The sequence below is a fragment of the Garra rufa genome, chromosome 23 (genome assembly GCF_049309525.1).
Source record: "Garra rufa chromosome 23, GarRuf1.0, whole genome shotgun sequence".
Taxonomy (NCBI): Eukaryota; Metazoa; Chordata; class Actinopteri; order Cypriniformes; family Cyprinidae; genus Garra; species Garra rufa.
The window spans coordinates 29,042,229-29,061,570 of NC_133383.1; the positions used below are offsets into that span (position 1 = coordinate 29,042,229).

Below are 19,342 nucleotides of genomic sequence, written 5' to 3' on the forward strand. Positions count from 1 at the left end.
TTCTGTAACAGTATTCAACAAAATCTAATTAAAAAGTATATTATATAATACAAATAAAGGTCTATATTACAAATGTTTGTAGTAATTTTTTATGCTTTTATTTAGTAAAATAAAACTGTATTTTGCATTACATTGATCAAAAATAACAGTAAAGTAACTTTGTATTACATATAGGCAAATATTTATCCTATTTATCCTTTGGGCTCAGTGTTTTATTATTATCATTGCCCTTTTTTTAGCCAATAAATACTTTTATTTGTATTAAATTGATCAAAAGTGACACTAAAGTAGCTTTGTATTGAAGGTTTTTTAGCATAAATGTTTTTTTGCTTTTTTGTTTTATGCTATATAAATGAACTTCACATACTATAAATACTTTATATACTATTTACATGAATAAAATATATACAATATAATACAAAAAAAAAAAATGTTACAGAAATATTAAGCAGTACAATTGTTTTCAACATTAATAATAATCAGAACTGTTTCTTGAGCAGCAAATCATCATATTATGATTTATTTTTAATTTAACCGATGTAACATTGCTGAGCAGAAGAATCGTCTTTTACGAATCGTATACAGCATGAGTTTTTGCAGTGTATCTATTGACAGATGTTATATATAATTAATGAAGATGTCTTGTTTGTGTTTCAGGGTGAATGTGATATGTCTATTAGATGGGTTCGACTTTTTCTGCGATTGAAAAACTGGCAGCATAAAAATCAGAGCCCTGAATCAACAAAGAGCATCTTCTCTCTCCTCTAAACTAAAATAAAATCCCCCACACTCCCACACCACAAAGAGCAGCACTACAACAACAGCAGCTCAGAAGGCAATCCCTGGCGGAAAACACTGAGAGAGAGAAAACACAGACAGAGAAAGAGAGCGACTGACAGACAGACAGCGGCAGAGAAACACACAAGCGTCTAGCTGAGCAGAGGAAGCCGAGATCTGAGGGGAACCCTCAAGAAACCGCTAAATAAAACATCAAATAACTCGCCCTTCCCAAGCGTGTGTGAAACAGATTAATGATGGAGCACAGAACGAGATGTGAGGCGCAGATGAAGCTGTCACTGGCAACTGTAAAGGAGGAAAAAAGGTCAGCCGTGCTTGATAAAACCATGACTGCTATGTGCACCTCCTTCTGGGATATGCTGGGAAAACTTAAGCATCGCCTTGTGTTTCATCTCTGCCTGCAAATATACTTGTCATCTCATTCGCTGACATATGACATGCGCATCTACATAACAAAAGACAGAGAGGCGGCTGTTCCCTGTGTACTGTGTGTTTTTCACTAGCTGAGGCTGTAGTGCTTTAATAATACTTAAAAACATGCTTGTGATTTGTAATGTTTTACTGCATTAACATTTGGCCGTTTATTCTTGTTTGTTCGGATAGATACTGATACATAAACTGCTGGGTTTTTATGTGTTTATGTCTATTTTAAACAAATGATGTTCTTTTGAACTTATATTCATCAATTCATTCTGAAACAGATGCATAAAAAACACAAAAATGAAGCAAACAAATGTTTTTTGCATTGATAATAATCAGAAATATTTATTGAGCAGCAAATCAACGTATTCAAATAATATCTAAAGGATCATGTGACACTGAAAAATGTAATGATGCTGAAAATTCAGCTTTGATCAAAGAAGTAATTTACATTTTAACATATATTCACATAGAAAACAGCTATTTTAAATTGTAATAATATTTCACAATATTACTGTTTTAATGTGTGTGGAAAAAAGTAAAAAAAAAAGGGGGAAAAATGTAAAATTGACATTTCTTTCTTACTTTCTATTAATTTAATTTGTTAATATTTTTTCTTTAATTGAATTAATAAATCAATATTTACTTTACTAAGAATTTGTTGAAGGCCATGCCATCTTGGGCAAATTTAATGTGTTAATATTTATATTAATATTTGCTTCTTAAAATATTTTCATTTGCCATAAGAGAAACTCAAACTGTAATATTGATAAAAAAATCCCATCTTTCTTTCTTTCTTTCTTTCTTTCTTTCTTTCTTTCTTTCTTTCTTTCTTTCTTTCTTTCTTTCTTTCTTTCTTTTAATTTAATTTGTTAATATTTTTTTTTATTAAATTAAGTTTTGCTGAGCATAAGAGGAACTCAAACTGTAATATTGACATGAAAAAGAAAAAAACAAATCACATCTTTCTTTCTTATTTTTTTTGTAATATTTATATTATATATTATATTTTTTATTTATTATTTTTAAGTGTGTTAAATAGTATATAGTATGACATAGCATATAGCAGTTTATTTAATTATTTTTTATTTTTATTTTTTTTTATTAAATTAAGTGTTGCTGAGCATAAGAAGAACTCAAACTGTAATACTGACATGAAAAAAAAATCTTTCTTTCTTTTAATTTAATTTGTTAATATTTATATGAATATTTTGCTTCTTAAAATATTTTTCTTTTTATATTTTTTTGTAAGTGTGTTAAATAGTATATAGTATAACATAGCATATAGATAAATAGCATATTAATTATTTAATAATTTTTAATATATATATATATATATATATATATATATATATATATATTTTTTTTTTTTTTTTCCCCTTTTTTAAATTAAATTCAGTTATGCTGAGCATAAGAGGAAGTCAAATTATAATATTGACATGAAAAGTAAAACAAATACATCTTTCTTTTAATCTAATTTGTTAATATTTATATTAATATTTCGCTTCTTAAAATATATTTTTTATTATTATGTTTTTAAGTGTGTTACATAGTATATAGTATAACTTAGCATATAGCATTTTAATTAATTAATTAATTTAGCTGTGGTATACAATTTGTATCAAAATAATGCCAGAAATACAACATTTAATTATTTTAAAATGTTAATATTCATGTACTTACACAAAACCTGCTATATATTTTTATTTTGTTTTATTTTATTTTTTATTAAATTAAGTTTTGCTAAGCATAATAGGAACTCAAACTGTAATACTGACATGAAAAATGAAAAAAAATAAATAAAAAATAAATAAATAAATAAATAAATAAATAAAATCACATATTTATTTCTTATTTCTTTCTTTCTTTTAATTTAATTTGTTAATATTTATATTAATATTTTGGTTCTTAAATTATTTATTTATTTATTTTTATTATTATAATTTTTTTTTAATTAAGTTTTGCTGAGCATAAGAGGAACTCAAACTGTAATATTGACATGAAAAAAAAACATCTTTCTTTCTTTCTTTTGTTTAATTTAATTTGGTTAATATTTATACAATTTGCATCAAAATAATGCCAACAATTGATTATTTAATTATATTAAAATGCTAATATTCATGTTAATATATTAGTAAATGTCATTTAGGTAACCATAAATAAATAAAATGAAAACAGGTTTTATGAAAATGAAAAGCTTTATTGGTCTTAGTAAAAGTACTTACACAAAAAACTGTATAATAGTATGATTACGATACTATTATTATGTTCATTAACAATTTGAATTAGTTTATTTTTACATCTTTCATTGTCATTCATTCATTTTCAGAATTTTAGTTCGTTTTAGACAGTTCATTGTGTTTTTGTATTTTTGTTTTGTTACATACAGTATATATATATATATATATATATATATATACTGCATGTAACAAAAAAAGTTAGGTAACACTTTACAATAAGGTTTATTAGTTGTCATTAGTTAACTACATTAGTTAACAGACTAAGAATTAACAATACTTCTACAGTATTTGTTAATCTTAGTTACTGGTTCTTGTTAATTTCAGCATTTACTAATGCATTATTAAAATCACAAGTTGTGTATGTTAACATTAGTTAATGCACTGTGAACTAACATGAACTAACAATGAACGACTGCATTTTTATCAACTAACATTGACAAAGATTAATAAATAGTGTAATAAATGTATTGTTCATCCGTGTTAGTTAATACATTTACTAATGTTAACAAATGACACCTTATTGTCTTATTTCAATTCCGAAAAATTAGAAATGTTGCTGTGATAAACTAAAATATTTATTTATTTATTTATTTGGTATAAAGGTTTTGGTTTTACATTAATATCCCTGGTCTACACTTTGTAAAATGTTCATATGTTATTTAATGTACGTATCAGTGTCTATCCAGTGAGATCATGTTTGTATTTAGACAGAGATGAGGAAACAATAGATGTTGTTAGTTTCTGGTAAAAGCTACAGTACATTATGTCTTTTAAAGAAACTCTATGCCTCAGCCGAACTCCATTACGCCGGCAGATTTCTGTCTACAGAGAGCTGACGCTCTTTGCTGAAAAAGCCAAGAATAAAATTCTTGTGGCCAAAACCTGAAACCCCCATTTTCAACCCAAATATCCATTACCCAGCGTCCCGTGTGTTCCTATTCTGCTGCTGAGCAGGTGACCTTTGACTGGACCGCAGGCAGATGTACCGCGGTGGGAGCCAACCCAACCCCAAAATCTGCATGGATCTCCCCCGCGGATGGTGTTCGATATGTCAGTTTAGCTCAGATTTTACCCTCACTTCCTGATCTATTTATAGACGTCAGCATTCTATCGCTCTCGTTTCCCCTAAGGCAAATACGAGAGAGCGCACGAGTGCTTAAAACGGCCATGGGAAGCAATTATTGTGGTGAAGTGTTAAAAGACTGCAGGGGAAAACTGCACTTTGGCTTCACTGCTGCCCAGAGACTGAATCTTTTCATAAAGGTATGCTATATCATCACTGGATATAGGATATCATTATATGATACTAATTATATGATGTGCTGATTAATGAATCCATTTAATCGCAAATTAATCATTAATTTTGGCTGAGAAATTACCCCTCATGGATCATTTAAAGTTATTATTGTGTTAAATAAGAAAAGCATTGAATAGCCATTAAAAAGTAGCAATAGAAAGACATATTTTGATCCGACATTGCATAAATAATGATGATAAATAATATAAATAAATAATAAATATATATTGAATTTGAATATTGAAATGTAAAAAATGATTAAAAGAAATGGCGAAACACTGTCACTGAAACACTGAGTCATTTAGTCATTCATTCAACCAATTCACTCAAATGGCCGATTAATTCGGAAACAAAGCAAGTGACTCTTTTTATTAATAAATCACTGAATAATTGACTTAATTCGTTCAAATGGCTGATTCATTCAAAAACAAAGCATGTGATTGTCTTCATAAATAAATTACTGAATCAGTCACTTGAATTATTTCAAGGGGCTTAAGAATTAAGTAACGAAGCAATTGACTGTTTTTATGAATAAGTCACTGAATAACTGACTCACTCGATTTGTTCAAACAGCTGATTTTTATGTTAACTAAGCAAGTGACTGTCTTTATGAATGAGTCACTGAATCATTGACTCACTCATCTCATTCAAATGGTTGATTCATTCAGGAACAAAGCAAGTGACTCATTTTATGAATATGTCACTGATTAATCGACTCAATTCAAATGGCCGATTCATTAATTCATTAATTGATTAGTTCAAATGGCTGATTCATTTGGAAACTAAAAAAGTGACTGTCTGTATGAATGAGTCACTGAATCATTGACTCACTCGATTTATTCAAGTGACCGATTCATGCGAGTGTCTTTGAATAAATCATTGAATCAATTACTCACTTGAATTCGTTCAAGTGGCTAAAATATTCAGAAACACAGCAATTGACTGTTTTTATGAATAAGTCACTGAATAATTGACTCACTCGATTTGTTCAAACAGCTGATTTTTATGTTAACTAAGCAAGTGACTGTCTTTATGACTATATCAGTCACTGAATCATTGACTCACTCATCTCATTCAAATGGTTGATTCATTCAGGAACAAAGCAAGTGACTCATTTTATGAATAAGTCACTGAATAATTGACTTACTCGATTTGTTCACATGGCTGATTCATTTGGAAACTAAGCAAGTGACTGTCTGTATGAATGAGTCACTGAATCATTGACTCACTCGATTTATTCAAGTGACCGATTCATGCAAGTGTCTTTGAATAAATCATTGAATCAATTACTCACTTGAATTCGTTCAAGTGGCTAAAATATTCAGAAACACAGCAATTGACTGTTTCTATGAATAAGTCACTGAATAATTGACTCACTCGATTTGTTCAAACGGCTGATTCATTTGGAAACTAAGTAAGTAACTGTCTCTATGAATGAGTCACTGAATCATTGACTCACTCAATTCGTTCAAACAGCTGATTCATTCAGGAACAAAGCAAGTGACTCATTTTATGAATAAGTCACTGAATAATTGACTTACTCGATTTGTTCACATGGCTGATTCATTTGGAAACTAAGCAAGTGACTGTCTCTATGAATGAGTTACTGAATCACTGACTCACTCAATTTGTTCAAACAGCTGATTCATTCAGGAATAAAGCAAGTGACTCATTTTATGAATAAGTTACTGAACACCATTTTGTATTGAGACTCAAAACAATTCTGGTGTGGCTTTGTTTGGAATGATTTTTGTTTGCAAAATTGAGCAAAACAGACAATATTGTATCTAAAATTGAACACAATATATATACAATCAATATCACATTTGCAATCACTAAGTCTTTGTTTTTTTATCTTATTCATTAATTTAGTTTGCACTTTGTAAGAATAAAAGAAGGTTGCTAGTATCTCAGCATGTAATCCTTTTATTTGGATACACAGCAAACGGATTTCAAGAATTTTACTCTCAAATGGATTCTATTATTGATTTGAAATGAATGAAACTAAGAGCAAGATCCACTTTTTTAATTTTTTGTCTTTATGAATGAGTCACTGTATCATTGGCTCCCTCGATTTATTCAAATGTCTGATTTATTCAGAAATAAAGCAAATGACTGTCGTTATGAATGAGTCACCGAATCATTCACTCACTTGATTAATTTAAATGGCTGATTTATTCATAAACAAAGCAAGTGGCAGTCGTTCAAATTAATCACTGAATCATTCACTCATTCAGTAAGGATTGACTGAAGACTCAAAACACTTCTGCTGTGGCTTTGTTTGAAACTGTTTTTGTTTGCGAACTTAAGCAAAACAAACACTGACAATATTGTGTCTAAAATGTACTTCTAAATTAAGCTTCCTGTCTATTCAGCTGTTATATAAAATCAATATCACATCTGCAAAATCTTTATAAATGAGTCATTGAATCATTGGCTCACTTGACTTTTCATTGGCTCAACTTGAATTTTTTTTTAGAAACAAAGCAAGTGACTTTATGGATTCATTCAGTAATGAAACACTGCTGTGTGTTGCTCGAAAAGACAACTGGACAACTGACTGGAACTATTTTCGTTTGCAAAATTGCAATCAAAACACACAATATAGACAATATTGTGTCTCAAATTTAACACAATTTTCACTTAAAGAAACTATGTAGTGTCAATAAGACCACATTTGCACTCCAGTTTAATAGAATTCAGTGCTCATTCGGACTTACGTCTTGATTGCTCATCTCCCAGTATGGTCTCTCGCCGTACGACATCACTTCCCACATAACAATGCCGTAGCTCCACACGTCACTGGCGGAGGTGAACTTCCTGTAGGCGATGGCTTCTGGAGCTGTCCACCTGATGGGAATTTTTCCTCCCTGCAAGACAAACAGCACAGTGAAATCCACGTCTCACATCAGAAACATGTCTTGTAAGAGCATCTTAACGGGTGATTATTACTGGGAAAGAATGGTGTCAGGCTGTGAAAAGTGACAGGAAGCATTAGGTCTGTGGACGGCTGCTGCATGCTAATTGCTAATTGACTGTCCCGGTGTTAGAGCTCTCCGTCTCTGACGGCACAGAGGAGACGTGTCTTAATTTACTTTGCCGACAGTTCACACAGCCATAAAACGCTTTCCTCGGTGTTACTTTGACACACCAAAACAAGAAACAGACGACAAAGAGCGCTATGCTATGCTAATTATGACAGCCACCACCAAACCTCTAATTATCCTCTTTCAGAATAAGGCAGCTCCATTTTCAGGGCTCGACAATAATTAGTTCTCACCGTAGGATACTCTTTTTTTTTCTTTCTCAGGCCGAATTTCACTACTTTTGAGGCAAGAAAATACAATTCTGGCTAGTTTTAACATTCATTTTAGCATATTTAAGTGTCAGTGTATATATACTGTATATATATATATATATCCTGTCAAGCCAGTCACAAAGAAAATGGTGTGTGCGCTTATTATTATGATTATTATGGTAATCTGCAAGCATTGCATGAACACTGAACTGCCTACAGCAACCTGATTACACACAAGGTTGCAATATTGATCAGGGAGACTTTGAGAAGAACCAACATACAATCAGATAACACCAAAGCCTATTTTTGTTTTCTTAAGAAAAAAAAAGATGTTCTTCAGAAAACACTTAAGAAGATACTTCTGAATTTTTCAAGAGTCGCACACTTATGATTATTACAGTAATCTGCAGGCTGTGCACAAACAAAACTACAAACAAAACTACTACAGCCTGTCATGTCAACAATCTTATAAAAATCTTAGAATGACTTTTAAACTCCAAATAAAAGAATGCATGCTTTTTATAAATATTGTGGTAGTTTGCAGGCTTTTATTGTATTGTATTGTATTGTATTGTATTGTATTGTATTTTAATGTTTTTTGTTGTATTGTATTATATTGTATTGTATGTTATTTTTTATTGTATGGTATTTTATTGTATTTTTAATTTTTTTATTGTATTGTATTTTTTATTTTATTGTATTTTTTATTGTATTGTATTGTATTTTTTATTTTATTTTTTATTGTATTGTATTTTATTTATTTTATTTTGTATTGTATTTTTTATTTTATTGTATTTTATTTTTTATTGTATTGTTGTCACGATTTGAGCCTCCGTCGTCCTGTCATCACAAACTCTTGCACTACACATCATGGACTTCATCCCCCACAAGCCACTGCACCAATCACTGCTCACACCTGCTCCTCGTGACCCACTGCACTGATTGCTGCACGCATCTGTTTCTCATCACACTGACTGTTCATAAACCACTCACACACACAGCTTCTTCGCGAAGTCTTGTATTGCCCCGGCTGCATTTCTGAGCGTTTCTTCCCGTGTTTGTTTTCCCGTGTTTTGATTCCTGGACTCCTTCCCGTGTTTGATTCTCGCTGCCTGCCCCGACCATTCTGCCTGTGTTTGACTACGATTTCTGCCTGCCCCTTTGTGTTTGTTTGCCTGTACAATTAAATGCTGCATATGGATCCGCTCGTCTCAGACCATCCTTGTGACAATTGTATTGTATTGTATTTTTTATTGTATTGTATTTTATTTTTTATTGTGTTGTATTGTATTTTATTTTATTGTATTGTATTTTTTATTTTATTCTATTCTATTTTATTGTATTATTATTGTATTGTATTTTTTATTTTATTTTATTGTATTTTTTATTGTATTTTATTTTTTATTGTATTTTTATTGTATTGTATTTAAATTGTTTTATTGTGTTGTATTATATTTTTATTTTATTTTCTATTATATTGTATTTTTTATTTTATTGTATGGCATGTGACTGTTATTAAATAAATGTTTTTAAATTAAATTAAATTAAATTAATTTGTGAATCTGGCCCCTAATTGCAAAAAGAAGAAAACTCTGATTTGTCAAATATAAACAAACAATTGTGAGATACAAACTCACAATTGCAAAATAAATTTATTTTAATGTTTTTTTTTTGTAATTTATTTTGTTGTTTTGTATTGTATTGTATTGTATTGTATGTTATTTTTTATTGTATGGTATTTTATTGTATTGTATTTTCTATTTTATTGTATTGTATTTTTTATTGTATTGTATTGTATTTTTATTGTATTGTATTTATTTTTTATTGTGTTGTATTGTATTTTATTGTATTGCACTTTTTATTTTATTTTATTCTTTTCTTTTTTATTGTATTATTATTGTATTGTATTTTTTATTTTATTAAATATTTATTGTATTGTATTTTTTATTTTATTTTATTATATTTTTATTGTATTGTATTTTTTATTTTTTATTATTTTTTATTGTATTGTATTGTATTTTTTATTTTATTTTATTGTATTTTTTATTGTATTGTATTTACATTTTTTATTGCATTGTATTATATTTTTTATTTTATTTTTATTGTATTGTATTTTATTTTTTATTGTATTTAAATTGTTTTATTGTATTGTATTATATTTTTTATTTTATTTTTTATTGTATTGTATTTTTTATTTTATTGTATGGTATGTTATTGTATTTTTAAAATTTATAAAAGAAGAAAACTCTGATTTGTGAAATATAAACAAACAATTGTGAGATATGAACTCACAATTGCAAAAGAAATTCTAAGAATTCTAAAATGTAGACTCAGAATTACATATGTACAAATGTACAACTTGCATGCGTTAAATATAAACTTATTTATGACAATGCTGTGGTGAAAATAGGCGTCCATAGTTCAGGGTTCGTGAAGGATTCCCCAGATAATCATGAACCATATAAAACTGACATAATGCACTCTGAGACAAAAGCGTCCTGCTTAATACATTACAGCATTAACAGGAAGCAGGAAAGGAACATTATTAAAAAGTAGGGTGCTAGTGGCAGCGGTTTTGAATATGGGTTTAAAACAAAAGCCTGCTGTGAGGTAGTTAATGGATGCGAGGTGTAGTAGGTTAGCCGTTAGCGTGACTCAGCGCTTATCCTCTGTAGCACGTACGCGGGTTGTGTAGGCCGCCTCTGGGTCGTCCTCCAGCACTCTCGACAAGCCGAAGTCGGACACCTTACACACCAGGTTGCTGTTGACCAGGATGTTGCGGGCAGCCAGGTCACGGTGCACATAGCCCATCTCAGAGAGGTAACGCATGCCAGAAGCAATGCCACGCAGCATGCCAACCAACTGGATCACAGTGAACTGACCGTCGTTCTTCTGTTGGAACAGTAAATACATATAATACACATAAATATGAGTGTAACGCATCAAAATAATGCTTATACTTCAGAAAAAACGAATGGCTCACTGCACAAACTGAGGGGAGATGCTTTTGATGAAGTGTAGACAAAAATCTGCTATTGAGTGTTTGGTGTGTTTAAATATATTCATTCAAAACGAATCACAAATATGTTAATTCAAAATAAATAATAAATATATTATAATAAATAACAAATATATATTCACATCCCTCAATTATTTTCACATTTTATGTTGCTGCCTTAAGTTAAACTGCTATAAATTACTTTTTCACACAAACACACAGGCACACATGCATATTTATTAAATTATATATAAATTATAAAATAAAAGGGAAAAAAAGAGAAAAAGTATATTAAAAAGGGGTATGAATACTTTTGAAAGGCACTTTGTGTGTGTAATTTATTCAATTATATACAGTTTTATTGAAAAAGTTAATAAATGTCTTGACAAACAAATATAAACTAACACTAAACCAACCTCTAAACTTGAAACCTTGTAAGCATATGTGGTTAATTGATATTACTTAGTAATATCACTGTAATTACACTGTAATAAGGGACATGTTCAAATAAACTCTTCACTGTCATTTTTTTTTTTCATGAAATTTCCACATATTTCACAAAATTAATCAATATTTGTTGGCCATGTCATATTAGTGAGAAAAGCAGAAAATGTACCTTCAAAAATGTGTCCAGGGATCCATTCTCCATATATTCTGTTATTATCATCACTGGTTTACCTTGAGGAAATAAATCACATGCATTTCAGCTTCAAGGTCATTGTTATGTTACTATAATATGACACATTGTCTAAAACTGGTAACATTAAAAAGTGTGTCATGTGGTACCATCTAATTTAACTGCTTTAATTCAAATCAAAAACATTGTTTAACATTACTAAATCAACCAAAATATATTAGGTTACACCAGCCAAACTAAACTAAAGGGTAAAATCAAGTGTAAATAGCTATTTAAGATCACAGGTGAACACTTTTTATAGTGTGATACCGAAAAAAAATAATTTTCAAAAGCAATCATAATTAAAAACATCCTGTTACTCACTCTTGGTGACGACCCCCTTGAGGTGGATAATGTTTGGATGTTCGAACTGGCCCATGATGCTGGCCTCGCCCAGGAAGTCCCTCCTCTGCTTCTCGGTGTAACCGGCTTTCAGAGTTTTAATGGCCACTGGGATCTCTCTCTTCCCTGGCAGCCGCAGCAAACCGCTGCACACCTCACCGAACTCACCTGCAACCGAGAGGCAGAGCCATCAGTGAACCGCGGCAGCAAAGAGCCAGACAATGAAACGCCTCATTGTGCTCGGGCAGATTTCCCTCGCGAAGCGACAAAGTGCAAAGCTACTGAGGGATGAACTTGCTTCCTTCTGAATGAATAAAAGTCTGGCAGCGAACACTAGTATTTATAGTGTGACACTTACAGAGTGGGATTTTGAAACCGAGTGTTTAGCCCAAACCTTGTTTTAAAGGGGATATCGGATGCCCATTTTCCACAATTAGGGTCTGTATGAAATGTCTGAAACATACTTGGGTTAAAACTCCTCAATGGTCGTGTAAAACAACAACCATTGTACCTTGTCAAAAACAACTCTGTTCACAGCGACCTGTTTTGAGGTATGTCTCTTTAAATGATAATGAGCTACTGCTGACTTCGCCCCCTTTTCCATTTTTCTGTATTTGATGATTACCATCAAAAACAAAACAAATTCACAGTGTCCTCAGTGGCTCTGATGTCAGGGGAAAATGAAGACTTTTATATTCACTTTTACATCCAAATACAAAACACCTGCATTGATTACAAAATGTTGTTGCTACAGCTGCTTGAGCACAGAGAAAATGGTGGACAGCATACAACTGGCTGAGGGTGGAGATATGTTAATAAGGGACAGTCCGTCTGTACCCATTTTGAAGCCCATTTTCCACAACTAGGGTCTTCATGAAATGTCTGTAACATACTTTGGTTAAAATTTCTTAATGGTCGTGTAAAACAAGCAGGCCATTTCAGTGCATGTCTATTTAAATGATAATAAGCTACTGCTGACTCCACCCCCTCTTCTGATTTTCTTTGTATTTGGAGGTGTGTTACCACACCTCCAAATTCAGGAGAAAATTAAGACTTATGTTCTCTTTTACATCCAAATACAAAACACCTGCATTGCTTACGAGACATTGTTGTTGCTACAGCTGCTCGAGCACAAAGAAAATGGCGGACAGCGTACAAATTGCTGAGGGCAGAGATATGTTAATAAGGGAGAGCCCGTAGGTACCCATTTTGATTCCCATTTTCCACAACTAGGGTCTTAATTTTTACCTTGTCAAAAATAGCTCTGTTTACAGCGACCCGTTTCGGTGCATGACTCTTTAAATGATAATGAGCTTCTGCTGACTCCACCCCCTCTTCTGTTTTTCTGTGTATTTGGAGGTGTGTTACCATCAAAATCAAAACTAATCCGCAGGTCCTCAGTGACTGATGTTGGGAAAAAATAAAGACTCGTATGTTCACTTTTACATCCAAATACGAAACACCTGCATTGCTTACGAGACATTGTTGTTGCTACAGCTGACCGAGCACAGAGAAAATGGCGGACAACATACAACTGGCTTAGGGCGGGGATATGTTAATGAGGGACAGTCCGTCTGTACCTATTTTGATTCCCATTTTCCACAACTAGGGTCTTCATTTTTACCTTGTCAAAACAGCTCTGTTTACAGCGAGTCATTTCAGTGCATGTGTCTTTAAATGATAATGAGGTACTGCTGACTCCGCCCCCTTCTGTTTTTTTTATGTATTTGCTGGTGTGTTACCATCAAAAACAAAACTAATCTACTGTGTCCGCAGTGGTTCTTAATTTCAGGAGAAAATGAAGACTCTTATGTTCACTTTTACATCCAAATAAAAAACACCTGCACCTGCATTGCTTACGAGACACCGTTGTTGCTACAGCTGCTCGAGCACAGAGAAAATGGCGGACAGTGTACAGCTGGTTGAGGGCAGAGATATGTTAATAAGGGAGAGTACGTCTGTACTCAGTTTGATTCCCATTTTCCACAACTAGGGTCTGCATTTTTACCTTGTCAAAAACAGCTCTGTTTACAGTGAGCCGTTTCGGTGCATGGCTCTTTAAATGATAATGAGCTACTGCTGACTCCGCCCCCTCTTCTGTTTTTTGTGTATTCGGTGGTGCATTACCATCAAAAACAAACTAATCCACTCCGTCCTGAGTGGCACTGATGTCAGGAGAAGATTTAGACTCTTATGTTCACTTTTACATCCAAATACAAAACACCTGCATTGAGCACAGAGAAAATAGTGAACAGTGTACAACTGGCTGAGGGCGAAGATATGTTAATAAGGCACAGTCCGTTAGCAGTTGTGGGCGGGGCTTGAACAATATGACATCATAATGCTCAGAAAATCAAAACTCTCATATTCTTTCTTGGCAGTGAATGTTCACCTTGTAAGCTAACTGTAATGCTGTTCCTAAGGCCTGTTTTGTTTTAGTTGCTCACAAGTCACTCACCGGCTCCAATAACGCGCTCGATGGTGATACAGGACACATCAATCTCCTTGGCGAACTCGTGGACAGCCTGGTTGGGATCTTCGTAGGTGTGAGGATCAATATACGTGCGGACTGCTGGGAATTTGACTGTGGTAAAGAGAGAGAGGACAAGAGACAGAGAGGAAATGTTGAGTCTTGGCTCTTCACAGTTCTGGGGTTGGGTTATGTGATGAAACGTAAGAGGATGCGTGCAGGAGATGCTTTTTGAGGTTTCATCTCTAGAGACCCTGTTTGTTCTTCCCTGCTGCACCAAGCACAACATATTGATGGATTGCTTTAGTACTACATAATAAGAATACACCGAAATATGCCATGCGTCTGTGTGTCACTGTATTATTGGGAACGTGGTTAGTGTGGTTGTAGCTTAATGGGCTGGTGAGGTTTTTGGGCTACAGATGGGTGTCCCAGTAACTGCGGAAGAATTTAAGTCTATGGGATTTTAATAATAATAATAATAATAATAATAATACATATTATTATATAACATATATTTATTGTATAATATATATTTGTTTTATAACAAAATAGTACTGTTTATAAATGTATATAATAATAATAATTTTATATTAACAGTACTAATAATCATAATACTAATACAAATTTTATATTAACAGAATTATTATTAATAATAATAATAATAATAAACAAATATTATTTTATAACAACATATTATTGCTGTTAATACATTTCTATATTAAATATTGCTATTATTGTGTATTAATAAAAACAACAATATAATAATAATAATAATAATAATAAAAAACAAAAGATTAATTCATGATTAATTCATAACAAAATATTACTGATGTTAATAAATGTATGTATTAATAAAGTTTGTTATATAGTATAATATAAATACAAACAACAACAACTATAATATTAATAATAATAATACTAATAATAATAATATATACTTATTTTATAACAAAATATTACTGCTGTTAATAAATGTATATAATAATAATAATAATAATAATAATAAACAAAGTATTACTTTATAACAAAATATAATTGCTGTTAATAAATGTTTTAATAAATATTGCTATTATAGTGTAATATAAAACAACAACAACAACAATATATATATATATATATATATATATATATATATATATATTATATTATTCAAACATGAAGGCTTTCATCCCCCTTAATATATCAGCAAAACAAACTTAAATTAAATGTAATTAAATTAAATGTATTTTATTTTATTTTATTTTATTTATTTATTATTTTTTTTTAATTATTATTAGAAAAGGGCTGTAAAAGTGCTGTTAAAACCAAAATCACTCATACCAAACCGCCCTGATGTCGTGTTGGAGCTTATGATGGGATGAGCCTAGCCCACTGAACTCTGGTTGAACCCAAACGTGTCTGTCTGTCTATTTAGATTAGACTTACTGTGTCCATTGTGGAAGTGCATCTTCTCCTCATCTGGATCTTGTTTGGCTTTGCTGTAGCCACAACGTCTGTGAAAAGAAGACCTGCGTTAGTCTTTATACTCTAAAATTCATTTCTCTCTAAAAAAAACAACAACACTTTACTCATTTCCTCTCATTTTTAGGTGCAATGCTTTTAATTGAATGACCTGATAGATAAAGCAGGACTGGTAAACAGAGTGAATACGGGATGGTAATAGTTTTATCTGCTTTCAGCACAACAATCCTCCAGAGAGGACTATGTAAACACGCACACACATGCAGTATGACAGCAGCAGTGTTAAGTGAGCCCGATGCATCACTGCTTAACCAGTGTGTTTGTGTGTGTGAAATTAGAAAAGTGAACATTCACACACAATAAACTGAAGAAACAGGGTGATACCCACTTCAGATCTGAGATACAGACCGTAGGGTAAAATAACTTGACTGCCTGCATAATACAAAGTGCATGCTACCAGGAAAACAGTATGCAATATGCAAAAATAAATTAGATTGTGTATTTGGCAAATATGCATATGCATATTGCATACTGTTTTCTTGGCAGCTTTGAGTATATATTATGCAGTACACTAGTATTTCATTATGAGCTCACCCACAATCTACAAAACACCATTTGGATGTACTCGATACCTACTATGATGTCAGTTTTTGTCCAAGTTTTTTTAAATTCCAAACAGGCCATTTCCCTTTCAAGCTAACCCTTTTTTAGGGGTGTATTGTAGCCAGTTGTTCTCATGTGTGTGTCCTGTGGGATTTGGCTGTATGGCTGCAGCCTCAGGGGAGATACACATGCAGAGCTGATGAGTCTGACCAGTATGGCAACCCTGAAGCCCTGCCACTTCCTATGCTCTACTTTCTTCTGATGAATTTGATTGGACCACTGTGCTGTCACTCAATCTGTCATATTATTATACAAAACCAAAACCCTAACTGGAAGAAAAGCTACTCTTCCGAGTAGTGTAAGCTTGATATGTATTTAAGGCTGCGTGTATTTGATTAAAATATACAGTAAAAATGCTGTGGAAAATTAAGCGTTGCATCACAATAATAAATTATACTTAAAATATATTTAAATAGGAAAGAGTTCATTTAAATTGTAATAATGTTACACAATATAATTTTTTGTTCTGCTTTAGTGAGCATGAAAGAAGCACTAATAGTCTATTTTACAGTAGTCTACATTTTTTTTTATAATAATATTATAATATTTTTATTTCACAAAAAAAAAAATAAATATCAACTATTTACAACAGTGGCATTTATTTATTTATTTATTTATTTATTTATATATTTATTTATGTATTTATTTATTTTCATTCATTCATTCATTCATTCATCCATCCATCCATGCCACAAAAAAAAAAAAAAATGAAATATCAACTGTTTTTAACCAGTGACATTTATTTATTTGTTTATTTTACAAAAATATGAAATATCAACCGTTTTCAAAAGTGACATTAATTAATTAATTTATTTACTTATTTACTTACTCTTACTTACTACACTACTCTTTACATGTTTAGGTGTATTATTATATTATTATATTATAAGAAATTAATACACATTAAATTGTAAGTGTATAAATGAATAAATAAATAAATTTGTTCTTTGTCAACTTCTTTTATATTAAAGAAATAATAATAAAAAAATATAAAAGTTTCGACAAACATATGAAATATCAGCTGTGATATTCATTTATTTATTTATTTATTTATTTATTTATTTATTTATTTATTTTACCTACACTACCATTCAAATGTTTAGGACCGTTACGATGTATTATTATTATTATTATTATTATTATTATTATTATTTGTTTGTTTGTTTGTAGGAAAATAATACTTCAACGTAAGGGACACAATTTATTGATTAAAAGTGTAAGAATGAATGAATGAATGAATGAATGAATGAATGAATGAATGAACAAACAAACAAATAAATAAATAAATACATTTGTTATTTGTCAACCTCCTTTATTTGAAAGAACCATGGCAAAAAACATCAAATTTTCAACAAACATATGAAATATCAGCTGCTTTCAAAAGTGATAATATTTATTTATTTATGTATTTATTTACCTTCCTACACTACTAATTAAATGTTTAGGACCGGTAAGATGCATTATTATTATTATTATTATTATTATTATTATTATTATTATTATTATTATTATTATTTATTTATTTATTTATTTGTTTGTTTAATTGTATAATTAATAATACTTTTATGCAAAAGACACATTAAATTGATCAAAAGTGGAAGAATGAAGAAATTAATTAATAAATAAATGACTTTGTTCTTTGTCAGCATTGAAACATGGCAAAAAGCATTTGAGTTTCCACAAAAAAACAAAACAAAAAAAAAAAACATATTTATTTAGATTCAGCATATTAGAATGATTTCTGAAGCATCATGTGATACTGAAGACTGAAGTAATGATGCTAAAAAATTCAGCTTTGATCACAGCAATGAATAACATTTAATAATATATTAAATTAGAAAACTGTCGTTTTAAATGATAATATTTAATTTTAATTCATAAATAAATATATACCCAACCTCAAATTTTAATTGGCACTTTTAATGATGGTAGAACGGCGGTACCTTTCTGTACATGAATATTTTGTCTCCTCTTAATAAAGTGTGCTATTGTGTACATTCTCAGCCAGTGTCCTCAACTCAACCCCAAATCTTCACACCATCACCTTCAAATGTCTGCGAGGATGGTTCTCTGACAGCTTTACTAACAGCCCTGTCCAGCAGGAGCTTGTTCTCCAGACAGCCTGCCGTAACAGCCATCTGACAGTGCCCTTGTAGCTCATTCATGAATACGTCTTGACCTAGTGAGGCCAAAGAGGCTATTAACAACCCTGATTGCTTCCTGCAGGAAAGAGCGTGCTTCAAACCCATCTGTGACATGAAAGGTGAAGGAAGTGTCAAGGCTGTGGCCTGCATGATACACTGATATACACTTTAAGAGTAATTGCTTGAAACCGTCACACCCTTGAGGGACATCCTAACCCTTGCTTAAACAATTCAACTGCCTTTCAAGTGGCTTGTGAGAAATTTAGCCTGCTGATGTCTGTTTGAGGTCTCGTTCTCGTGCCAATCGTCAATCTCAATGAGGACTTGACAGCAACAAATTGAAGGCTGCGGCTGGGTTCAAGGGTGAAGGGTGAGGAAAGATGAACATTGTTTGAGGTTAGCATTAGCTAGTTAGCCTGTTCTCCAATGACATTTAAAACACACTTAAGTCGACTTTTGAAAAAGTGCACTTTCTAATAATGCAGTTATATTGTAGTATATACATAGCAACATAGTAATACATAATCAAATT

At 31.4% G+C, this 19,342-nt stretch overlaps 1 protein-coding gene across 1 annotated transcript in view; it reads right to left on the reverse strand.

The window, feature by feature from the left end:
* The window catches only part of LOC141298998 (ephrin type-A receptor 5), a 64,766-nt gene that overhangs the window by 11,179 nt on the left and 34,245 nt on the right, over nucleotides 1-19,342 (reverse strand). The window contains exons 5-10 of the mRNA XM_073829281.1: nucleotides 15,968-16,035; nucleotides 14,528-14,653; nucleotides 12,052-12,237; nucleotides 11,668-11,729; nucleotides 10,736-10,945; nucleotides 7,476-7,625 (exon numbers count right to left, since the gene is read on the reverse strand). Coding sequence (XP_073685382.1) covers nucleotides 7,476-7,625; nucleotides 10,736-10,945; nucleotides 11,668-11,729; nucleotides 12,052-12,237; nucleotides 14,528-14,653; nucleotides 15,968-16,035 — 802 coding nt within the window. The remainder of the gene's footprint in view (nucleotides 1-7,475; nucleotides 7,626-10,735; nucleotides 10,946-11,667; nucleotides 11,730-12,051; nucleotides 12,238-14,527; nucleotides 14,654-15,967; nucleotides 16,036-19,342) is intronic.